The sequence below is a fragment of the Syngnathoides biaculeatus genome, chromosome 11 (assembly GCF_019802595.1).
Source record: "Syngnathoides biaculeatus isolate LvHL_M chromosome 11, ASM1980259v1, whole genome shotgun sequence".
NCBI lineage: Eukaryota > Metazoa > Chordata > Actinopteri > Syngnathiformes > Syngnathidae > Syngnathoides > Syngnathoides biaculeatus.
In genome coordinates, this window is record NC_084650.1 from 6,840,455 (window position 1) to 6,866,695 (window position 26,241).

General features: G+C 43.1%; 1 protein-coding gene across 1 annotated transcript; it reads right to left on the reverse strand.

The window, feature by feature from the left end:
• Positions 1-152: 152 nt before the first annotated feature.
• Positions 153-26,237, reverse strand: setd7 (SET domain containing 7, histone lysine methyltransferase). The gene is made up of 8 exons (XM_061835858.1): positions 20,990-26,237; positions 8,354-8,483; positions 3,009-3,210; positions 2,726-2,915; positions 1,490-1,571; positions 1,282-1,399; positions 1,043-1,200; positions 153-967 (listed from the first exon to the last, which is right to left on the reverse strand). Exons 1-8 carry the CDS (start codon positions 21,165-21,167, stop codon positions 775-777), a joined length of 1,251 nt encoding a protein of 416 aa, XP_061691842.1. The 5' UTR covers positions 21,168-26,237; the 3' UTR covers positions 153-774.
• Positions 26,238-26,241: the final 4 nt, after the last annotated feature.

The window sequence follows — 26,241 nt, forward strand, 5'->3', positions numbered from 1 at the left end:
TCTTCTGAACAGTGTGTTGGACGCATTTTCCTCAGGCTTTCAAGAAGAAATGCATGCTCAATAGGTGCTGTCTTCATCCTTAAATAGGAGCCACCTGATTCAAACCTGTTTTTCACAAAATTGATGACCTCACTGATTGAATGCCACACTTTTTTATTTTTAAAACACACCCCTTTCAACAAATTGCCCAACTGCACAGCCTTAAAAGTGCCATTATCATGAATGCTGGGTCTTGTTGGTTGTCTGAGAATCTACTGTACCTACTGGTAACTTGTTTGAAATGTAGCAATAAAAAATATGAAAACGTGGATTAATCTGAGTCGTTACAATGGACTGCTATTATTTTGAACAATACTGTAACTGTAAGAATTTGTCTCTACAAAACAATGTTTTGAAAAATAAATATATTACAGGTATTTTATTTTGTCTATTGCAATATAAGGGAATAAATTGACACTTTATCTATATTCCACAAACATTCTACTTAAAATTAAATGGTGGAATGTTTCATACCCTATCCTGAAATTAAATTCAACAAACATCAGAGAAGATTGAAATAGTTGTGATTTCACAGTTTGTTTGTTTTTAATCTTGCATAGTTCTTGCCACAATCTCAAAAGGCTGCTGACTCCAAACATTAGTTAGCCTAGCATGTTCAGCAAAGTAACCTTTTATACTGTATTTGTGGTACAATTTACACCTGCAGTGAATATTGTACAAAGTGAATCCCAAGCAGCAGTGTGTTTGTATTGTCCAAAACCAAGATCTGTAGCCTTAATTGGCTTTGGGAAGCGCCTGTCTATGTCGGAACACGTCTAACTCCCGCTTGTACCAGTCAGGGGCCTCGGGGCCATTCTTCCCATTTGCCTCGTCATTGTAGCCGTAGGCAACAGTCAGCTCGTCATCCTTCTGCATGGCCCTTATGGTTCGGATGCATTTTATCGACCCAAAACGGGGGTGAACGAACCTGGAGTGGGTAGGGATTGGGGAGACTTTCAGATGTAATCATATTGTCAAAGTGTCCGAGTGCTTTTGTATTCACACATCGTATTTGCAGTTTGGGGTAAAGGAGTGGTTTGCCTTGTGACCGAGAGAAGCACAGTATTGCTCTGTCAAGTCAAATGGCTGAGGTACGTCGATCACAGTGTCTTCGTCCAGTGAGAGTATATTTCCGTTCAAGGCCCAGTCCCTGTTATCCACCTGAGGATGATTCGAAAACAGAAGCAATGAAAATCAATGCTGCAGGAAGAGGATGCACAATAATCCCAAGAGATTCCCTACCTCAGTGTGTGTGACTCGTATTCCATTGTAAAAGGCCACCACAGTGTCGCTTTCAGCATCTATCTTGGCAAACAGACCTTGTCCAGCGCCTTGAATTAAGGAGTCGGCTACAAACACCCTGAACAGAAACAAGGGAATATTGTTAAGGATGTACAGAACAGTCCTGCTTCTCTGCTTCAAAGTGTTATTTCAAGATGGTGAACAGTACCTCTGGCTCTCATAAGGGTCTGGCAGCAGAGCATGAGTAGCAATAGAAGTGGATGTGGACTTGTCATATGTATAAATAGGGCCTTGAAAAGGGAGAATTGCATTTAAGTTTGATTGTAAAATGGTGTCTGTGCTTTATATACATTATTTGGAGAAAAGTGGTAGAACACAGTAAACTTTGACAGCTGAAATTTGAAGACAGAATGTAATTGGCCAGCTATAATAGCTTCCATTCCTCTGGTAATGCTAAGATTTTGCTCAGAGAAGATTTTTTTTTGCCCAATCACATTGGTACTTGATCAAAATTAAAAGTTTCCCTTTTGAAAATGTAATAGTATTTTGATTTTATTGCATTTATTCTCCATATTTTATCCCAGCTTTGACTGTCCGCTATCAAAGTGTTCTCAGGGAAGACACTAAACTCCCAAATTCCTCGCAGTGAGCTTGGCCGTGCTTGGTCCTTTCCTACATGGATGTGTATGCACTTTCTAAAGTGCTGTACAGTTTAGATAATGCACGATATACTGTAAGTGCAGATACCATTTTACACTTTAAAACTATGCAAGTCCCTTGATCCCTGATGTCTGAATCATAGCCCTGGAACCTGAATTTATCATAAAAAAAAAGAGATACTGTAAACCTCCACAGTAATCCCTCAGTCTTCAAACTTGAAGAACCTCATTCAGATCAAAGTATTCTTGTGTAGCCGAGGAGGAATCTGGTCTGGAAATTGGCTGTTTTGTTATCCATTGCTCTCTCTCTCTCTGTCTCTCTCTCTAACTCTCTCTCTCTCTCATATAATATAATATGTGCTTAGTTTTTGTATTTTAATTTTTCAGGACAATATATTTTCCCAAACGACAAACAGTCGTTTTTTTATGCGACGGATAGAGTGATATTAGAGCATAACAATTCAAGTACTTTTTAAGAACAACTTAAAGAATATTTGAATTTGGCATTCTAATGTAGAACAACAAATAAAAAATATATAAATGAAACTTTCTTGGGCTTTGTTCATAAAACCACTATTTGAACAAAGAAACATTTGGCAAAGATTGCACATTATGCTTTGATTGGTTTAGAGGTTTGTCTGGTCTGTTTGGTTTCTGATATTCTACCGTACTCCGTACCGTACAAATAATCTTCCACCAACCCAAACGATAGAATTGATAGCTAGTAGCCAGTTAAATGTGTTTGGCATTTAAAACAACGTGGGGTGACGTGGCTGCCTGCTTACCACTAGGCGTGAACTCAAAATACGGTCTTCCATTCTCAGTAACCATCAGGGTGGTGAGACGAGCTTGGATTAGTTCTCCCTCCACAAAACTCCCATGAAGAGCTGTGCGTCCATCAGGGTAGACGTACGCTATCGAATCACCAGTCATCTCTCCCTCTTCATTCACCTCACCAAACACGCAGCCTCCATCCTAGAAATACAGTAACAGTGCACACCATCATCCAAAATATTTATTCAAAATCCCGTTTGTGTGATTTTTGGCCGTAAACCGGAAATGACTCACAAGGTAGTATGCCCAGCATTTGCCGAAACGGGTGTTGTCTTTGTACTGGCCCTTGAACACCAGGCGACCCTCTCTATCCCACTCCTGAGCTGGCCCGTTGAGTTCACCATCCACGTATGTGCCACGCATGACCCCTCCGTCTTCGTACGAATACACCCCATGACCCTGAAGAACATCATCCACGTAGAAGCCATCCAAGGTGATGAGTAAATGAGGCAGAGAAATGCCAAAGGTCACCTGATTCAATCACCTGAACGAACGACATGATTTCCCTTGTATACAGCTACTACACTGATGGTGACATTGACTGAACTACTGACTGTAGAAGGTGTTTACAGTATTTTAAGAAGGGGCTGATTTGACACTTGGTGAGTGAGTAAGTTTGCAACACTTTTTTATATATATGAACCATATTTTGCGATGATGTAAGATGTAAACGACATTTTAATAGTCTTTCACAGCTATATTGCCCTTTAAAAAAAAAAAGTGAATTCTGAGGATTACCAGTGACACGTAGAAGCCCATAAGATAGCCTATAACGTAATAAATTTGCCATTTTTTAAATGTTATAGGCCCATAACTATAACGTAATAAAATGCCTACAATGCGAGTCCCAAGGTACACGTCTGGAAACAATGAGTCCCCGCAACGTATCATCATGGATTACAGATACAGTAATCCTATATGATGGTTCTTGGTTCGCAGTCCTGCTGTATTGCATATTTTTAATGCAGAGGTTAGGGCAGCTTTTATTCCATTCGTGCAATATTTTTATCTATCCATTGCTCTCTCAGTGTTTTCAGTTTTTTTTATTTGAATTTATGTGCCACTGACACCAAAAATCACATATTGAAATAGGAATTGTTATCAAAACTACAAATAATATTAATCACTTTGATGATAATACCAGTCGGAAAAAGTGATCTTGGAGCGTTTTATAAAAGCGCAAAGTTCCGAAAGTCTGATTTGACACAATACGCATCACAGTGGTGGCCATATTTGTCTCTGATGTCATGTGCAGGTATCACACTGGAGCCCTGGCATTGAAAACACACCGTGCCGAATCCAGTGGCAGATGAACGAGAGCAATTTTCAGATTTTTCCGACACCCCTTCTGAGACTAAAGCTCTTTCTGAGGAAGAAAACATCTCAGAAGTGAGTGAAGCGACCGGGGCCATTTTACCATGTGTTTTTGAGCCATATTTACATGAAATGCATATCACTTCTCCACTAACAATAGACTCCCCTACAGACACAGACGAGGAGGATGAGGGAGCCGATAAACTATTTAAAATAACTGGCCCATAATTGTTCAATTTTCTAACCCTTTTACAAGTCTTGTGTATGTAGCGTACTCAGGTGGATCCATGACAAGCGAAGTAAATATCATGGATGTTATTGAAATTAAGAGCTCTGTCTATATTGTTAGTGTAGTTATTCATTCTTTATTCTTCTCTTTATTTTCCTTTCTTATGTATTTTATTACTTGCGTCAGGGGTGCCCAGGCACCAGTGGGCAGTGGGGGGAGACCTCGTTTCTCCTCCCCAACCCCGGTGCAATCATTTTTTGACGATAATCAAAAAAAAAAAAAGTTTTCTTCATCATGGATTTCAGATTTGAATTCTGCATTAAAAACTGTATTATATTGGCAAAAAGGTGCATTGAGCACCTTCCATACACTTGAAACAAAATACAACTGACCAAGGGGATTTATTCTAAATTCACATGTAACATATGCTATAAACTGTGAGACAAATTATTCCCCCCCACCCTATTATTTATTTATTTTTTACTAGCTCTATACATACCTACGTATCATTTGGAACCCACAAAGCTCTTGTCATTTACATCTGTGCAATCCATTTTTCATGACGAATCGGGTCTTTTGGAAAGTGAGGAGTGAATCTATCCTCAAGTATTAGAGCAAAATCCAACAAGTCGGCATTTTGGCTAACACGCAGAAAAAAGCTAATTTCTTGCCTGTACAAGAGGTAAAGACACTCGACTGCACAGCTGTAGATCTCTGCAAAATATGTCACTTCCGGCTTCTTCTTCAACCCAAAAGAGTTGACAGATTTTTCATGGCTGGTGATTGAAAAATCAATATACGGCAACATAACGACGTGCTTTGAACAAATGGATGATACCATTCCGGACGATTTTTTTTTTGGTTAATATTATATTAAATTTCATGTTTTTGGTGTCAGTGAAACTTTAAGCAGAATATAATTTTCCCAGGGCAACACGGTGTTGCAGCTGGAGAACATTGGCTTCAGTGTTCTGAGGAACAGGGTTCAAATCCTGGCCCTGCCTTTGTGGAGTTTGCGTGTTCTCCCAGTGTCTCCATGGGGTTTCTCCAGGCACTCCAGTATCTTCCCACATCCCAAAAACATCGTTTAACTGGACCCTCTAAATTGCCCCCAGGTGTGATTGTGAGTGCGACTGCTTTCTCTCTCCATGTGCCCTGTGATTGGCTGTCAACCAGTTCAGGGTGTATCCTGCCTTCTGCCCGATGACAGCTGAGATAGCCTCCAGCACTCCCACGACCCTCATGAGGATAACCACCTCAGAAAATGGATGGATGGATATTTTCCCCAGAACTATTTCAACAAACGGTAGTGCCGATGTTTTTATGCCTTTTGTATCATGATATTACTGTCTAATGATATAAGTACATTCTTTTTAAGAACAATTAAGATCAAATTCTGACAAGATGGCTAGGGACTTTAATTCTCCATCATTTGTGAGCTATATAGTCTGATCCTATAGGCTGATAAACTCAAAGACCCTAGACTAGATAGCTAGGTCTCTCTGTGGAACAAGAACAGCATTGATGTGAACCTGTGTGCTCTCATCCACCCCTTCAGTTTGGTTGGAAAAGCTACTCCCTCGGCAAAACTATGTAACACACAAATCTGAAATTCCTTAGCCTCCATCCATCTATTTTCTATCGCTTCTCCAGGTCGAGTCGCTAGGGAAGTAGCTTCAGTAGGGATACCGAGACTTCCCTTTCCCCAGCCACTTCCCCCAGCTCTTCCGGAGGGATCTCGAGGCATTCCCAGGCCAGCCGAGAGGCAGTCTCTCCAGCATGTTCTAGGTCATCCCCGGGGTCTTTTGCTGGTGGGACATGGCCGGAACACCTCACCAGGGAGCCATCTGGGAGGCATCCGGATCACATACCACTCCCGGATGACCGAGCTTCTGACCCTATGTCTAAGGGAGAACCCGGACACTCTGCGAAGGAAACTCATTTCAGCTTCTTGTATCTGGGATCTTTTTCTTTCAGTCATGACCCACATCTCTTGGTCATAGGTGAGGGTAGAAACGTAGATTGACTGGTAAATTGACTAACCCAGAGAGGGCACACTGAGGATCATGGTCTCAGATTTGGTGGTGCTTATTTTCATTCCATCCGCTTCACACTCGGCTGCAAACCACTCCAGTGAGCATTGGGGATCACGACTTGATGAAGTCAACAGAACCACATCATCTGCAAGGAGCAGAGGTGCGATACTGAGGCCACCAAACCGGACACCCTCAATGCCTCGGCTGCGCTGAGAGAATCTGTCCATAAAAGTTTTGAACAAAATCAGTGACAAAGGGCAGCTTTGGCGGAGTCCAACTCTCACCAGAAACGAATCAGATTTATTGCCGGCAATGCGGACCAAACTCTGACACCGGTCATACAGGGATCGAACAGACTGTATCAGGGGGTTCGGTACCCCATAGTCCTAAAGAACCCCCCACAGGACTCCCTGAGGGACATAGTCGAACACCTTATCCAAATCCACAAAACACATGTAGACTGGTTGGGCGAACTTCCATGTACCCTCAAGGACCCCGCCCAGGGTGTAGAGCTGATCCACGACCAGGACGAAAACTACATTGCTCCTCCTGAATCTGAGATCCGACTTCCCGACGAACCCTCCTCTCCAGCACCCCTGAATAGACCTTACTAGGGAGGCTGAGATGTGTGATCCCCCTATAGTTGGAACACACCCTCCGGTCCCCCTTCTTAAAAATGGGGACCACCACCCCAGAGGTACTGTCCCCAATGTTCATGCTATGATATAGAGGCGTCCCAACCAGGAAAGCCCCACAACATCCAGAGCCTTTAGGGAACTCTGGGTGAATCTCATCCTTAGCCTGACTATGGAAAATCAGAATGTATATTTCAAGTGTCTTCAAACATTTTTTGGAGACTGTACACGTGCTTACTGTAATTCACATGTGGGAATGGAGCACCTTGTGCCTAAAAAGTGTTTTTTGTTGTTGTTGTTTTTTTACACTGAAGTGTATTTTTTTTTAAATATCTTTAAAGTCTGTTTGAAGGGTACATTTGATTTTCACCCATTGTGGGTGAGTCTGGAAAGGTATCCATGTATACAATGGAACCTTGGGTTATGCACGAACCAGTTTACAAACACTTTGGGTTATATCCAAAACCTCCATTCAAAACTAGCCTCTACTTACGTAGTATTTTCGGTTTAGGAATAGTCTTGGCATGGACGAACAGAAGGATCTGTGTTGTGCTTCTACCTGTACTACATGTAAACTGACTCAGTGTCATAAATTGTCAGCTGGTGGCAAACTTACAGGTTAGCACATCTTCCTCATTAATTTGAAGTAATTAAGCAAACTTTGATCATGTTTATTGACTGTTTTGCTTCTTTATCATTGTGTGGTTTTACTTTTTCTACATTATACTACAACTTTAACCACACACTGCACAAAAAAAAAAAACATTATATTTTATATTGTATTATATTAATACTATTTCCATGCTCCCAGCATGCTGCTGCGGCACTAAGGACCTCCATAGTTCCGCAAAGCATCCACCAGTCATTGTGAACAAAAAGGGCATGCATGTTATATTTACAAAAATAAAGGTGCAATTGCTCCTCACTGCCTCGTGGGCATCACCATGCCTGCGCCCAATAATACGATGCACTATGTGTACATGTTAAATACAGAAATTGCAGTAGAATTTACAGTAATATGATGCACCTTACGGTAGTGAGGATACGGTACCTTCGTTTAACATTTTGGCCTATAAACAGAATCACGGAATAAATGAAGTTCATTGGCTAAGGTTCCACTGTATATAGTTTAATAACTGTTAAGTTATTATATTACAGCATATATTACAATGAACAACTTGGAATCCCGAATGTTTTTTCACATTGACACTTTTCTAATACATGCAGGCTATTGTTCTTATTTGCAGTGTTCTTTGTACAATTCTGACCCGTTATGAGGGAATAAATACCCAGTTGTGATACTCCAAATGTTAAATCGAAGCAATGAAAATCTGTTCACTACATATTCGAATGAAAGTACAGTACCTTCTATCGAAGAAAAAAAATGTTCCCTTTCCATTTTTCTCTCCGTGAGTGAAGTGTCCTTCAAAACGATCGCTGGATGAGTAGGTCAGTGTGCACTGTCCATGAGGTTGTTCATCTTCATCCAGTGGACCTAAACACAGTCAATTACGGACCTTGATAAGAATTATAAAATCGGAACATGGCGTAAAGTATCATTAACTAATCAAGGGAACTTTTGAAATGGACTTACTTGAACAAAAGGCTAAAGTTTAAGAAAAAAATTTGGATGGCATATGTTGGGGCAACTGGTGTTGGTCTCAAAGTTCTGAGGTTCAGGGTTCAAATCCCGGCCCCACCTATGTGGGGTTAGCATGTTCTTCCCGTGCTTGTGTTGTTTTTTTTCTGGGCATTCCAGTTTTCTCCCACATCACAAAAACATGCATTCATTGGAGACTCTAAATTGCCCCGAGGTGTGATTGTGAGTGTGACTGTTGTCTGTCTCCATGTGTCCTGCGATTGGCTGGCAACCAGTTTAGGGTGTACCCCGCCTCCTGCCAGTAAATAGCTGGGATAGGGTCCGGCACTCCTGCATCCCTTGTAAGGAGAGGTGGCTCAGAAAATGGATGGACTATGTTGCACTAGTGTTTCAATGGTAGAAAGTAATAAAGTACAATTAGTCCAAAGTCAGGCGTCTGTACCACCACGCCATCAGTGACTCTACAACCACTATGTGGATATATGTTGTTCTTTGTACAAATTAAGAGACGGGCCATTTTGTGTAGAGGTTTTTTTTTCCCCCCATTGTGCCAATTTATCAAATTTGGTGTTGTAAATACCTTATAAAGGAAAAAAAAAACCTTCGTACTTACTGTAACATTTATACATTTTACAGTATATTTGAAGATGGCGGCGCGCACAGGTGCAGCGGCTCTTAGCTCCCCAGTTTGGTGCATTTTCTATATTATTATTTTGGCCCTACTTGTGGATTACTGTAAAGCCACAGTCATATATAGCTTCCAGGACCTCATCGGTCTGCGACTGAAGCATAATTTATCAATAACAAAGGAATACCAAAAGGTAAACATTCCGGAGGACATTGCGAGACCACCAGGATCTCCTTGGATACCCGCTCTCAGCAAGCGACGGCGGAGGCACAGGGAGTGTTAGCAAAACAGAGGCTGGCTGCTAAGCTAAGGAAGCAACCTCACAGACCTGCACTTCCAAACATCTTTTTAAACAATTCAAGATCCATGACCCACAAAATGGACGAATTGGAATTACGACAAGCCATGAGGAGCTTTGTCCGTAATTGCAGTAATATTTTCATCACGGAGATGTGGCTACATCCACAAATCCCTGATGCCGCAGTTTTGTTAGCAGGCTGCACGCTACATCGACAAGACAGAACCAAAGACTCCAGTAAGAATACGCGTTGGGGAGCTGTGTGTCTATGTGCACAACGAATCCTGTTCTAACAGCAGAATCATCGATACCCACTGTTCTCCTGATTTAGAGATCCTTGCAGTCTCGTGCAGACCCTTTTATCAACCGAAGGAGCTCACAGTAGTCATCGTGGTAGCTGTTTATATCCCGCTGGACGCTAACGTTAGCGGAGCAATTAGCTGTCTGCTCGTGACTGCAAACAAACAGCAGCTCACTCACCCTGACGGTGTATTGATTGTTGCTGGTGACTGCAACCAAATGTGTTTTTAGGTTGTCTTACCCAAATTCGTCCAGTATGTGATGTGTCCCACCAGAGGAGACAAAATCCTCAACCATGTTTACTTTAACATTAAACATGCATATAGAGCTTCCCTCCTCCCCATTCTTGTTGGATCCAACCATGTCTGTGTCACCCTCACACCCACATACATCCCCCTACGTAAACCAATAATGGCTCAAACAAAGATAATTACAACAACAGTAAAACAAGATGTGTGCCGGAAACACAGACACCTCGCTGTCAGAGAAACTAAACCATTTTTTTGCCTGTTTTGAGATTGACAGCGCAAACCCAGGCTCATCACAACCACCTCCCATCGGCAGCACACTGACGCTTTAAGAACATGAAGTGAGAGGTGTGCTCAGGACTGTAAATACCAGGAATGTTGCTGCCCCAGACTGAGTGCTGGGGAAGGTACTGAACGCCTCTGCTCATCAGCTGACGGGTGTTTTCACAAAAATCGTCAACAGATCCCTGCAACAATTTAACCATTCCCTCCTGCCTGAAATCAGCAACAATCATCCCCAAAGTCGAAATGATATATAGGCCTTGTTGCAGTCACACCTGTGATCATGAAGTGCTTTGAGAGGCTGGTTGCACACCACATAAGGGGCTCACTTCCTCCCTCACCCAACCCCTTACAGTCCACCCAGGATGCTATCACAATAGCTCTCCACACTGCACTGAACCATCTGGAACGCCAAGGGAACTATAGTGAAGAAAATAAGTATTTGAACTTCTTTTTCTTTTAGCTTTCCCCGTGAGGGGTCGCCACAGCGTGTCAGCATTTTTCATCTTATCTGATGCATCTTCCTCTCTAACCCCAACTGCCCTTATGTTTTCCCTCACAACATCCATCAACCTTCTCTTTGGTCTTCCTCTCACTCTTTTGCCTGGCAGCTCCATCCTCAGCACCCTACCACCAATATACTCACTCTCTCGCCTCTGAACATGTCCAAACCATCGAAGTCTGCTCTCTCTAACCTTGTCTCCAAAACATCCAACTTTGGCTGTCCCTCTAATGAGCTAATTTCTAATCCTGTCCAACCTGCTCACTCTGAGCGAGAACCTCCACATCTTCATTTCTGGTACCTCCAGTTCTGCTTCCTGTTGTTTCTTCAGCGTCACCGTCTCTAATCCGTACATCATGGCCAGCCTCACCACAAACTTTGCCCTTCATCCTAGCAGAGACTCTTCTGTCACATAACACACCAGACAGCTTCCGCCAGCTGTTCCAACCTGCTTGGACCAGTTTCTTCACTTCCTTACCACATTCGCCATTGCTCTGGATTGTTGACCCTAAATACTTGAAATTGTCCACCCATGCTAGCTCTTCTCCCTGTACCCTCACTCTTCCCCCTCCGCCCCTCTCATTCACGCACATATATTCTGTTTTACTTCGGCTAATTTTCATTCCTCTCCTTTCCAGTGCATGTCTCCATCTTTCTAATTGTTCCTCCTCCTGCTCCCTGCTTTCACTGCATATCACAATATCATCTGCAAACATCATGGTCCAAGGGGATTGCAGTCTAACCTCGTCTGTCAGCCTATCCATTACCACTGCAAACAGGAAGGGGCTCAGAGTTGATCCCTGATGCAGTCCCACCTCATCCTTAAATTCTTCTGTCACACCTAAGCCACGCCTCACCATTGTTCTGCTGCCATCATACATGTCCTGTACTATTCTAACATATTTCTCTGCCACACCAGACTTATGCATGCAGTACCACAGTTCCTCTCTTGGTACTCTGTCATAGGCTTTCTCTAGATCGACAAAGACACAATGTAGCTCCTTCTGACCTTCTCTGTACCTTTCCACGAGCATCCTCAAGGCAATGCATCAGTGGTATTCTTTGTAGGCATGAAACCATACTGTTGCTCACAGATACTTACTTCTGTCCTGAGTCTGCAATATTGCTAGGTCTCCCACTTAGAAATCATGGAGGGGTCTGAAATTTTCATCGTAGGTGCATGTCAACTCTGACAGAGATAATCACAATGTATGTTTTTTTTTTAACCATTTACTTGATACAGCTGCAAATAAGTATTTGAACACCTGTATCAGCTATAATTGACCCCTCCGTACAGGGCACTTAACCACGCCTCCTGAAGTGACGTCACGCCACGTGCGCCTACGTCAGACAAACAATTAGCAAAAAGGGCGGCGCAGCAAGAAAAGAATAGAGCGAAACTGTCCCATTTACCGGCTGATTTCTCACACACATTCTTAGCTAACAGTGAAATATCGTTGAAAAGCAGACAGCAGGGCTTCAAGTATTTCAGCGAGGGGTATTTCAATGTTATTTACATCCATATCGACGGAGAAACCATTGATATTAGCTCAAGATCTTTCCAGAGTCAGAGGAAGACCGAGAAGCCACATAATATAATATATTACAACCCAAAGACGAATTCGTTATTGACAGTTTCCTATTTTCGTGTTACATATCACACTTGTGTGCAGAATCTGTGTATGTATCTGTATAGCCGTTTGTGAACCGCCATATGAAGGAAAAGGAGGCGAGGCTTGATTTACGAGTTGTTTCTCTCGTTTTCTTTGTGTAACATCACGCGCTCCCCTATATAATTTTTCTTGAATTAGTGCCGAACCTACGTAAGTCCCGACTGAGTACGACAATCACTACTTTAGTGTCCTCAAACATCCTTCCTTCAGTCTTGGTGTCTCGGTGCATGTCGAAGGCTTTTAGGACTGCTCGTCCGGTTTAGCTTAGCTAATTAGCCGCGAACAATGGGACACGTTTGTGCAGTCAGATCATCGCAAAATATCCCTCAACACAGATCAAGTGTGTCAATCATCCACACGTATCAATATTATGCAAGCGAAGGACTGCTAATTCATTTATATAAGACATGTATTGAAAATCAAATGTAGGACTTACCTTCGTGCAAACATATCTGTTCCGGTTGATTCAGTTGATCATGCAGTCTTCCTGGAAGTTTTATCCATCGAAGACATTTTTCGTACTCGGTCTTCTGTTCCGGTTGATTTTAGATGGATTCAGTTGATGATCCGGTCTGCCCCAAAGTTTGATCCATCAAAGACATTTTTCGAACTGGGTCTTCTGTTTTGGAAAGGGTACGAATTGAACTCCACCAAGTAGCCTTTCAGGATACCTGTCGTCACTATTATAAAGTCCGTGACTACACCTCTTAACCATATCTATTGTTAAAGAACCCAAATACGCGATAAAACGCCAACAGAAGCAGTACTGGACCATGCAGCATTGTCTGAGAAAACTGCGATTCCAAAAAGGGGCGTGGTTTATGCAGATCCCTGTCCTCTGATTGGTCAGTGACGCGGATTGCGCAATTTCTATGGAGGGGTCAATTTTGACGCTCAGCTCCACCTCCACTCCATGTATTATACTGAATCAGATGCACCGGTGTGAGGTCGTTAACTGAATAAAGACACCTGTCCACCCCATACAATCAGTAAGACTCAAGCTTGTAACATGGCCAAGACCAAAGAGCTGTCCAAAGACACCAGAGACAAAATTATACACCTCCACACAGCTGGAAAGGGCTTCGGAGAAATTGCCAAGCAGCTTGGTGAAAAAAGGTCCACTGTTGAAGCAATCATTAGAAAATAGAAGAAGCTAAACATGACGGTCAATCTCAAATCGGAGTCGAGGCCCATGCAAGATATTACCTCATGAGTGGGGTCTCAATTATCCTTAGAAAGGTAAGGAATCAGCCCTGGACTACACGACAGGCCTGAGAAGAGCTGGGACCACCGTTTCCAAGGTGACTATTGGTAATAACTAAAACGTCATCGTTTTAAATCATGCATGGCGCGGAAGGTTCCCCTGCTTAAACCAGCACGTCAATGCCAGTCTTAAGTTTGCTAATGACCATTTGGGTGATACAGAGGAGTCATGGGAGAATGGTTTGTGGTCAGATGACACCGAAACTTTTTGGTCACAATTCTACTAACCGTGTTTGGAGGAAGACATGGGGGTGCTAGCATCATGCTTTGGGGGCATTTTTCTGCACATGGCACAGGACAACTGGACTGTATTTAGGAGAGGACGACCACGGCCATGTATTGTAATATTTTGGGGAACAACCTCTTTCCCTCGGTCAGAAGATTGAAGATTGGTCATGGCTGGGTCTTTCAACATGACAATAACCCGAAGCACACAGCCAGGAAAACCAAGGAGTGGCTCTGTAAGAAGCATATCAAGGTTCTTGCGTGGCCTAGCCAGTCTCCAGACCTAAACCCAATAGAAAATCTTTGGAGGGAGATGAAACTCCGTGTTTCTCAGTGACAGTCCAGAAACCTGTCTGATCTAGAGAAGATCTATGTGGAAGAGTGAGCCAAAATCCCTCCTGCAGTGTGTGCAAACCTGGTGAACAACTACAGGAAATTTCCAATTGCAAAAAAAGGTTACTGAACCAAATAATAATATTGTTTTTCTCAGGTGTTCAAATGCTTATTTGCAGCTGTATCACACAAATAAATCGTTAAAAAAAACATACATTGTGATTTCTGGATTTTTCTTTTTCGATTATCTCTCTCACAGTGGACATGTACCTATGATGGAAATTTCAGACCCCTCCATGATTTCTAAGTGGTATAACTTGCAATATAGCAGGGTGTTCAAATACTTATTTTCTTCACTGGACGTCAAGATGCTTTTCATAAACTTTAGTTCAGTCTTTAATACCATCATCCCAGGTATTTTGGTTGACAAACTCTCCCTCCTTGGACTATCTCCTTCCATCTGCTGCTAGATTAAAAGACTTCCTCACAAACCGTCCAGAATCTGTCAGACTTGGCCCACACCTCTCTTCTTCAATCACCCTCAGTTCTGGGTCCACCAAAGGCTGTATACTGAGCCCTGTACACATATGACTGCATACCAGCCAATCGCAGCAACTCTGTTATCAAGTTTGCTGATGATACCACCGTGATTGGGCTCATCTCGGGAGGAGATGAGTCTGCCTACAGACGAGTTTGGTAAATTGTCAAAGTGGTGTTCTGCAAACAACCTTACACTGAACAAAGACAGAGGAAATCATCCTGGATTTCCTGAAGTGTGGCGTCGTCCGGTCCCACTGTTCATCGATGAGGAGTGTGTGGAGAGGGTCCACTCCTTCAAATTTTCTGGGAGTCTACATCACGGGCAAACTCACATGGACTGTAAATACCACTGCGAGGGTGAAAAAGGCCCAGCAGTGACTCGATTTCCTGAGAGTGTTCAGGAAGAAACACTTGGAAGCTCAGCTCCTGCAGGCCTTCTATAGAACCACCATGGAGAGCATCCTCACATACTGCATAACAGTGTGGTATGCTGAATGGACAGCAGCGGACAGGAAAGCTATGCAAAGAATGGTGAACAGTGCCTAGAAGATCACCGACTGCTCTCTGCCCTCCAGAGAGGACATTGCCAACTCCCGTTATCACAGCAGAGCCAATAATATTGTAAAGGACTCTTTACATCCTGGTTATCACCTGTTTAACCTGCTGCCCTCTGGCAGGTGGTACAGGTCCTACAAAACATGGACAACCAGATTCAAGGACAGCTTTTTCCCCAGAGCCATCAACTCCTTGAACTCAAACCACTAAAATAATAGTATTGTAATGAATATTATGGAACAGCACTTTTGTGCATTTATTTATTTTAGCAATAACTGTATCTTGATGTTTTATCTATTGTTTTTACCCAAGATGTTCTTTAATTTTTGTTCTATTTTATTGCACCTTGCAGAGAAACACTCATCCTTTCATTGTAAGCTCAGCATGTAATGACGAAGGCTTTTGATTTGATTGATAAGTGGTATGTTCTTTTGCCATTTGTGCAGACAGCATTGGCGCAAATCCTCGTGAGTGCCCCAATAATCAGCCAGTGTGGATATTCTGGTTCCACTGGCTCGGGATTTCAGCTGTGGCCGTAGGGGCAATGTTACGCTCATGTCAACTGGCTCCTGGGAAGCAGTTTATATGGTTTGCGATCGTTGGGGTCAATTGATAATGCCAGTTTGGAGAGTGGCCCTAGAATGATGACAAAACCTCAAAAACATTGTGCTTACACTAATTATTTTTATCAACCAGACCACATGAAAAGCATAATCGAAAGCCCAAACCAGTTTCTGAACACTTTCTTTCATTTTCATTATATTTGTATCAAAACTGTACTGCACTTACTTTCTGGAGGCAGTCCCAGCCAAGACATAGTAACTTACAGCGTTCCTGGTGTAGTAGCTGTGCAAAATGGTGGGAGGAAGAAGGAAAAGAAGAGTGTGGTTCAAGTGATTTTTCCAAAGGTTACTAGTCCACATGCTTATCAGTCTGGCTATAAATGAGTTGAAAACATTGTGATCAGACAGACAAACAGCAGTAAAGACCTGATCCTTCAGATCTATGGTGCATGAAGCTAATTACAATATCATTTACTAAATCACATCCTGGGCCTCACTTCAATTCTGTCTCCATCTATGAATACCTGGTTCTGATGCAATATTGGATTTTCAGGTAAGAATAGGGTTAGGGCATCGTTTGAATTTGAGAGATTCCAGTCCGAATTCGGGTGCCTTATTTCGACTCCGGTTCCAAATGATTCTCAATTCAGATTCTTTGACGGGGCTCGGTCAAAAAACTTTGTATGGTTTAAAAAAGGATCTCCAAATTATAAACATCCATTCTCTTAGGAGCCTGCAGCATAACCTAAAATGATAATTTGACTAAAAGTCAAAGTGTGGTATGAAATCAATTGCCTTAGAATTCATGAATAATGTTTCAATTAAAAGTTAAACATAGCATTGTTAAAACAGTTATTTGCGACTATTTTATCATGTCAAATGGTTTATGTGTCCAAGTTTAAATTTAACTTGCTGTTTTCAGCTTGCAGCCTTTATTTTGAAGGATTAGAACTCAGCAGCAGAACTCAGCACTGTTTTTTTTTTTAAATGGTATAAATGCTATAAAAAGTTGAGTCCTTTCCTTACCCACTGACGATGCACAAGGTTACATTTTCTAATACTGAGTCAATGGTGATGTGAATTCTGTCCCATACATTGTGATGTCAAGTTGCGACAGCGAAGTTTTAGCTCAACGTTAACCTTGTTGTGTCATCAGCTCTTGGGTTGGTTTGAAAAGTAAAATGAACTCTAAAAATCAATGATAAAGTGCAAGCAACCATTTACCTTGTTAGCTGCCTCAATGTTGACATCGCTGTATTTTATCGTTTCACTCACCCAACTAACAGAATTGAGTTCACTGAAGCTCTGCACGAGGAAGAGGGAGGCTGGGAGCACATCAAACACTTCACATCGGGAAAGCCTCCTTTGCACAATCTCATGTTATTCCAGCTGGTCATAAATTTGAACAAAGGTAAGGCAGAATTTTGTTGACCGCTCTTGAGCACAAGCTCATCTTCATGCTTTCTCTTCTTTGGTTTTCACCACTTTTTCTTTGGGGTCGACGGACATCGAAACTGGAAACTGAAAATTTTTAATTTGAACGATGTCGGTAAAGCCAGGACGCGAGTTCCCAGTTCCAATCGTTGCTCGAGTCTCAATGGCCAACACTAAGTAAGATCTTTAAGTAGTTGAAAACAACACAATTAGAACCAAGGAACCAATTGATGTGCATGTTATATATATATATATATATATATATATATATATATATTCACCATTAACATCAGATTCAATTGTCTTACCTTTTTCAGCTTTTTGAAATTTATTTGTACATTTATTACAGTATTCACAATCCTTTTGCAGCAAATTGAGAGTAGTAGATAAGCCGTTGTGTTTCACCATGTTTATTGAAAACTTCAACATTTATACAGTTGAACAATGTTAATGTAGAAATGTGAATCAGTGACAAATCTCCAGACAGGAAGTACATTACTGGACTAACATTGCCCCAACAGCAATAGCTAGAATTGGGAGATAATTAATCTAGGAACCCTGAAAAAAGTTAACACCAGTCGCAAGCTTGGATTTGTTTATTTATCTTATAGTGTGTGTTTGTGGGGCGGGGGCGGGTCAAGGAGGGCATAAAACTGTGCCAAAGAAATCTCATGAATTACTTGTAGCAAACCACGCTGGGACAAGCCAACAACAGTTATAGACAGGCTGCAATTTTTTTTCCAGGGCCAATATAGATACTGATTATTAGTAGTCAAGGAGGCCAGTAACCAATATTTGGAGGCGCTATTCATTTTCAGTAAAGGATAAAATAATCATCACCACTTTGAATAGTACACACTTCAACAATGGACTTGAAATGCCTTTCAGCATGTTTCTGAAACAGTATTTCATATTGCAATGTTGAAAGTTTTATCTTAATCTTAACATCTTTGTTTGGAAGCTCCCAGGATAAGCAGCATGCCTGTCATATAGTTCCCCTCCACCTTAACATGGTGGAGGGGTTTGTATGTGCCAATGATCCTAAGAGCCAGGTTTTCAGGGGCTTCAAGTCCCTGCTAGGGTGACCCATGACCAAAAGGTCCTAGGTCGGGGACCAGACAAAGCACAGTTGTAAGACTCCTATGATGAAAGACTTAAATGGATCAAGGTTTTCTTTGTCCGGACACGGGTCACAGGGGCCCACCTCTGGAGCCAGACCACAAGGTGGGGCTCAAAGGGGAGTGTCTGGTGGCCGGGCCCATGGGAAGGGTAACATGGGTCCCCCTCTCCATGGGCTCACCACCTGTGGGAGGGGCAATAGGGGTCAGTTGAAATGCAAGCTGGGCAGCGGCCTCAGGCAGGGGCCTTGGCGATCTGATCCCCGGCTACAGAATTTGGCTCTCGGAATGTGTAACATCACTTCTTTGGCAGCGAAGGAGGCCAAGCTGGCGCGCACGGTGAAGAAACTCCGACTAGATCTAGTCTGACTCACCCCAAGACACCGCTTGGGCTCTGGTGGAAGTCCTTGGGCTCTGATGGAAGTCCTCTTAAGAGGGGTTGGACTTTCTTCCACTATGGAGTTGCCTCTTGTGAGTGGCGCTAAGCATGGGTGGGTATACTTATTGTTCACCCCCCAAGCTTGGCGCCTGTACACTGGAGAACGAGAGGGTAGCCTCTCTTAGGGAGATGGGTTTGACTGTTTGGTGCATAGGACAAGGCAGGAGCGAGAGGCGGCGGATGCTGCCTGTCGAAAACCGCTGAGGCAGGGTCGAGAGGCGGCCGGAGGCGAGCACCGCCGAGGCATGGGTGAGAGGCAGCTGGGGTCAAACACCGCCTAGGCATGTTCGATAGGTGGCTGAAGGTGGTCATGCTCCGCCGAGGCAGGGTCAAGAGGTGGGTGGGAGCGGTCTGGCTCCGCCGAGACATGAGAAAGAGCCGACTGTGGGTGTGCAGGTTCATCCATTGAGGCTTGGTTGGAGGGGATACGAGAGGGGCAGAGTGCACAGGGACTCGGGAAGGTGAACTGGGATGGTGTGGCCCGAGCAGAGTGAAGCAGGAGGCATAAAGCTGAGCTCTACTTGGACACCTCGGCTGGCCACCATGCAGGTCGGAAGGAAGAGGACTTGAGCTTAGGCACACAGGGGCCAGAGACGGGGAGAGGTACCAGAAATTGACTTGGAGTAAAAATAGGGAGGGAAAAAAAATCTATATTGGAGTCAGAATCAGGATAGCAGTCATAAGTCAAGATCCTCCTCAAAATGAGAAAAAACAGTCTAATAAAATAAATGGCATTGAAGGAGTTGGGGTGGAAGATTATCATAAAATGTGAGTGGCGCAGATGACACAGAATGAGAGGACAAAAAGACAGCCCACTTGGAGAGGGGACGCTTGGTCGGCAGGCTGAGTGCGCTGGGAGGCAGACCGACAGTGTGACTGGCAACGCCGCATTTTTCCCGCTGGGTCCTGTTGTGGTGAGTTCATTCTGTCAGAACATGGGACAAGGGGTGGACCCAAATACAGGACTCCGAGGCAGTGACAAGATGTCGAGAATGGTTTTATTCCAGGCAGACTGACAATTAACCTCTATCATATACTTCCATCCATCCATCCATTTTCTTCACTGCTTAGCCTCACAAGGGTACCGGGGAGTGCTGGAGCCTATCTCAGCTGTCAACGGGCATGAGGCAGGGTACACCCTGAACTGGTTGCCAGCCAATCACAGGCCACATCGAGACAAATTGCACTGACAATCACACTTAGGGGCAATTTAGTGTGTCCAATTAATGTTGCATGTTTCTGGGATGTGGGAGGAAACCGGAGTGCCCGCAGAAAACCCACGCAAGTACGGGAAGAACATGCAAACTCCACACAGGCGGGGCCGGGATTGAACCCGGGATCTCAGAACTGTGAGGCCAACGCTTTCCAGCTGATCCACCGTGCCCCCTATCATATAAACACTTTATAAAACCTTTACACTCTTGAAAATATAATACAGTAGTACTGAACACTTTTGACATTTTATTCCTTGTAAAATGTTTGAATGATGAGCTCCTTGCATGTGTGTGTTTTCAGTTTTGTTTTAGGATGGGACGCGTTTATTTTACCAAAATTTAATTCCAGCTGTGGGAACCGAAATGCAGCGAGAAAACAGTATTGCTGTACTTCTCCTACTTCTACACGTTTTGCCACCTTTGAGGCTGGACAAGACTGAGGGGTAAACAAATTCCAACAAGCGTCCATTCAAGTATTCCTCGTTTGAGATTTTGTCACTATGTGTGCTGAAAGAAAAAGTTTCTGAGCGATGTAGACAAGACATGCACAGTACTCATTGAGTGAAGTCGTTTTCGTGCAGTACGCCCTTCCAGCACGGCGATGCAGCAGCAGTCTAGAGAAATCCATACCGCTCTGTAGCGCCTGTCAGGCGGATTTGCTGTCAAAATCGACCTCTTGGCGCGGCGGCCCACAATCGAGCAGAGGTGTGGACTGTTGCTGGATGATTTTTTTGCCGTCGCCAACTCAGGTAATTCAAATGCGACGGATCTCTGCTATTGTCCTACCTTCCAGGACCTTTTCACGGTTTCCTCTTCGCTGTCCATCCTGCTGCAAAGTCGTGTGACCAAAAAGTCGACTTTCCCCTCGATCCGCCACGCGTTGCGTGTCTTGGGGCGCCACCCGGACATGTGACAGCTGTGCAGCTGCCAACCCTGAATGACTGCATGTGGCCACTTTGGACATGCGCGCATTGATTTGGGATTACAATGACTGCCGCTACTTTTATCAAAAGTGCTCACTTGTTGCATTCGACTGATCCACAGTTGAAGAAACTATTCAATCTTTCAACAACACCTTGGATTTTTCACTAAAACCTCCCCTCCAGTGTAATTTGACACGTGTTTTTGTGCCTTTGTCTTTTTTTTTTTTGGGGGGGGGGGGGCAGCTGTTTACCTGTGTATCACCTCAGCCTGGAATAAAACCACCTTCGACATAGAGTTCTGCATTTGGGTCCAACCCCTTCGTTCCATATTCGTGACAATATTTGATGCAAGATAAAACAGCAGCAAAACCAAGATACATTTGACTTAGAATAAAGCAGTGTAAGGAGTAGCCAAGACTGTACCGGCAATCGGTGCTGCCCTGGTACGACATTCCCAACAAAGAAAAAAGATCAAAGAACAAGATACATTTCTGTTTATAGGAACTATTCCTGATAAGAGTCAGAGATGTGCAAGATGTAAAGTCTTCTTCATTTAGATTAGGTAGGAGGAAAGAGTGTGTCAACATCCCACATTGCTCTTTATGAACTGAATCTAGTTATTTAGTTGGTATTGTTTAATGACAAATGAAAACCAAATAAGAGGGAGTGATGAACTGTACCCATGGCCGAGTCGAAGTTGAGGACTCTGAGTAAGCCTCACAGTTCTGAGGTGCTCACAGTGCAGCTGTATGTCTCAATGTGCCCTGTGATTGGCTGGTAACCAGTTCAGGGTGTACCCCGCCTCCTACGCTTTGACAGATGGGATAGGCTCCAGCACTCCCGCATTCCTCGTGAGCATAAGCAATAAAAAAATGGATGGATGGATGGATGTACAGTGTCTCAAAAAATGTATACACACTTTAAATAATTTCAAACCTGATGCTTATTATAATTTGAATAATTTTTAACATGTAAAAGAATTTACAAATATTTTATCAAGTGCAGTGAAGAAAATAAATATTTGAACACCCTGCTATATTCTCCCATTTAAAAATAATGGAGGGGTCTGAAATTTTCATTCTAGGTGCGTGTCCACTGTGAGAGAGAGAGTCTAAAAAGAAAAATGCAGAAATCACAATGTATGATTTTTTTTTAACAATTTATTTGTGTGATACAGCTGCAAATAAGTATTTGAACACCTGAGAAAACCAAATGTTAATATTTGGTACAGTAGCCTTTGTTTGCTATTACAGAGGTCAAACGTTTTGCAGTTGGCGGAAGGTGTCTGGTGTTCTATGTGACAGAAGAGTATCCGCCAGGATGAAGGGCAAAGTTTATAAAACAGTGGTGAGGGCGGCCATGATGTACGGATTGGAGAGGGTGGCCCTGAAGAAACAACAGGAAGCAGAGTTTAAGGTAGCAGAAATGAAGATGCTGAGGTTCTCACTTGGTGTAAACAGGTTGGATAGGATTAGAAATTAGCTCATTAGAGGGACAGCCAAAGTTGGATGTTTTAGAGACAAGACAAGAGAGAGTAGATTTCGATGGTTTGGACATGTTCAGAGGTGAGAGAGTGAGAATGTTGGTAGGAGGGGGGTGAGGATGAAACTGCCAGGCAAAAGAGCGAGAGGAAGACCAAAGAAAAGGTTGATGGATATTTTGAGGGAGGTCATGAGGACAGTGGGTGTTAGAGAGGAGGATGCACGAGAAAGGCTTAGACGGAAAAAGATGACACGCTGTGGCGACCCCTAACGGGACAAGCTAAAAGAAAAAGAACAAAAAGAAGAAACGTTTCCTTCATTTGCTCACCAGGTTTGCACACACTGCAGGGGGGATTTTGGCCCACAGCTCCAAACAGATCTTCTCGAGATCAGACAATTTTGTGGGCTGTCGCTGAGAAACATGGAGTTTCAGCTTCCTCCAAAGATTTTCTTTTGGGTTTAGGTCTGGAGACTGGCTAGGCCATGCCAGAACCTTGATATGCTTCTTACGGAGCCACCCCTTGGTTTTCCTGGCTGTGTGCTTCGGGTCATTGTCATGTTGAAAGACCCAGCCACGACCCATCTTCTATGCTCTGACTGAGGGAAAGAGGTTGTTCCCCAAAATCTCACAATACATGGCCGCAGTCATCCTTCCTTAATATAGTGCAGTCGTCGTGTCCCATGTGCAGAAAAATACCCCCAAAGCATGATTCTAACAGCCCCATGCTTCACAGTCGGGATGGTGTTCTTGGGATGGAACTCATCATTTGTCTTCCTCCAAAGACGGTTAGTGAAATTATGACCAAAAAGTTAAATTTTCGTCTCACCTTACCACAAGGCTTTCTTCCATGACTCCTCTGTATTATCCAAATGGTCATTGGAAAACTTGAGAGGGGCCTTGACATGTGCTGGTTTAAGCAGGGGGACCTTCAGTGCCACGCATGATTTCAAACCATGACGTCTTAGTGTATTACCAACAGTTACCTTGGAAATGGTGGTCCCAGCTCTTTTCAGGTCATTGACCAAGTCCTGTCTTGTAGTCCTGGGCTGATTCCTCACCTTTGTAAGGATCATTGAGACCACACGAGGTGATATCTTGCATGGGGCTCCACTCTGATTGAGATTGACCGTCATGTTTAGCTTCTTCCATTTTGTAATGATTGCTCCAACAGTGGATCCTTTTTAACCAATCTGAATAGCAATTTCTCCGTAGCCCTTTCCAGCCGTGTGGAGTTGTAAAATTTTGTCTTTGGTGTCTTTGGAGAGCTCTGTAGTCTTGGCCATGTTACAAGTTTGGGTCTTACTGATTGTATGGGGTGGACATGTTTCTTTCTGCAGCCAACGACCTCACACAGGTGCATCTGATTCAGGATAATACATGAAGTGGAGGTGGACTTTTAAAGGCGGACTAAGAGGTCTCTGTGGGTCAGAATTCTAGCTGATAGACAGATGTTCAAAAACTCATTTGCAGCTGTATCACACAAATAAATGGTTAAAAAATCATACATTGTGATATCTGGATTATTTTTCGATTGTCTCCCTCACAATGGACATGCAACTACGGTGAAAATTCCAGACCCCTCCATGATTTCTGAGTGGGAGAACTTGCATTATAGCAGAGTGTTCAAATACTAATTTTCTTCACTGTATGTATACATTTTTTGGGGACATGCTGTACTACTATAACCTCTACAGACGGTGTCTTTTCATTTTAACAAAGACTTAGTTGGGGCGATACAGCAACACTTTTCTGAAATCATAAGAACTTCAACAATACTTGCACCCTGTTTGCTGCCCCCCCCCACACACACACTCATAACAACTGATAAATGCAATGACTTTGGCTGTTATTTTTATGAAAAACACAATGCTTCATGTTAAATATCAGCACAAATCAGAAAAATGATAAAATTATACTACATCTGAAGTCACCCAGGGAAAAAACATTCTCGCATGTCAGAATTTGATGAAAAAAACTTTCGAGAAAATTGTTCAGCAGCTGAAACCATGAACGAGGTGTCTTGACTCATTACCGTCTGACTTTTGCAAAACTATTGTGAAATCAGTACTAGCTGATTTGCAGCAAATAATAAATGGCTCACTTCAGTCTGGCGACTTTGCCAAACCTCTCCAAGTAGCTGCTGTTAAGCTTTTTCTAAAAAACAGAACACTGGATGATTCCATGTTAATAAGCTATAGACTCCTCTCAAATCTTCCATTGATCGTCAAGATTGTTGAGAAAGTTGTATTAATCAACTCAGCAATTTCTTGAATTTAAATGAACTTTTTGACAAATTTTAATGAGGTTTCCGAACTCATCACAGTACAAAATCGGCTCTTGTCAAAGTGCTAAGGGTATAAGGTTGAATACTGACCCAGGAAAAGTGTAAATTTTGGTCTTTTTGGATCTCAGTGCGGCTTCTGATACAGTAGCTCCTAATGTTCTGCTCAACAGGTTGGAAACATGGGTAGGAGTAAATTGAACGGTCCTGAAATCGTTGAGATCCTACCTGGAGGAAAGGAGGTACTTTATAACTAATGGAAGTGCTCAATCTTAACGAATGACAATGATCTATGGGGTCCCTCAAGGGTGAGTTCGTGGACCCCTCCTGTTACAGTGCCGTTGAAAAAGTAGTATAACTGAACATTTTGTTTTCATACCTATCATATACAAAGGTTTTAAATCATCAAATCAATTTTAATATCACTCAGAGGCTTCTTCTTTCTTCTTTTTTTTCAGCTTGTCCCGTGAGGGGTCGCCACAGCGTGTCATCTTTTTCCATCGAAGCCTATCTCCTGCATCCTCCTCTCTAACACCCACTGTCCTCATGTCCTCCCTCACAACATCCATCAACCTTTTCTTTGGTCTTCCTCTCACTCTTTTGCCTGGCAGCTCCATCCTCAGCGCATTCTACCAACATACTAACTCTCTTGCCTATGAACATGTCCAAACCATCGAAGTCTGCTCTCTCTAACCTTGTCTCCAAAACATCCAACTTTGGTGTCCCTCTAATGAGCTCATTTCTCGTCCTATCCAACCTGTTCACGCCAACCGACAACCTCAGCATCTTCATTTCTGTTACCTCAAGTTCTGCTTCCTGTTGTTTCTTCAGAGCCACAATCTCTAATACGTACATAATGACTACTGTTATATAAACTTTGCCCTTCATCCTGGCGGATACTCTTCCGTCACATAGAACACCAGACACCTTCCGCCAACTGTTCCACCCCGCTTGGCCCGTTTCTTCACTTCCTTACCACACTCACCATTGCTCTGTATTGTTGACTCCAAGTATTTGAAGTCGTCCACCTTCGTTATCTCTTCTCCCTGGAGCTTCACTCTTCCTCCTCCGCCCCTCTCATTCACGCACATATATTCTGTTTTACTTCGGCTAATCTTCATTCCTTTCCCTTCCGGTGCGTACCTCCATCTTTCTAACTGTTCCTTCGCCTGTTCCCTGCTTTCACTGCAGATCCCAATATCATCTGCGTACATGGTCCGAGGGGAATCCAGCCAAACCTCGTCTGTCAGCCTTTCCATTCCTACCTCAAACAGGAAGGGGCTCAGCGCAGAACCCTGATGCACTCCAACCTCCACCTTAAATTCTTCTGACACACCAATGGGACATCTTTT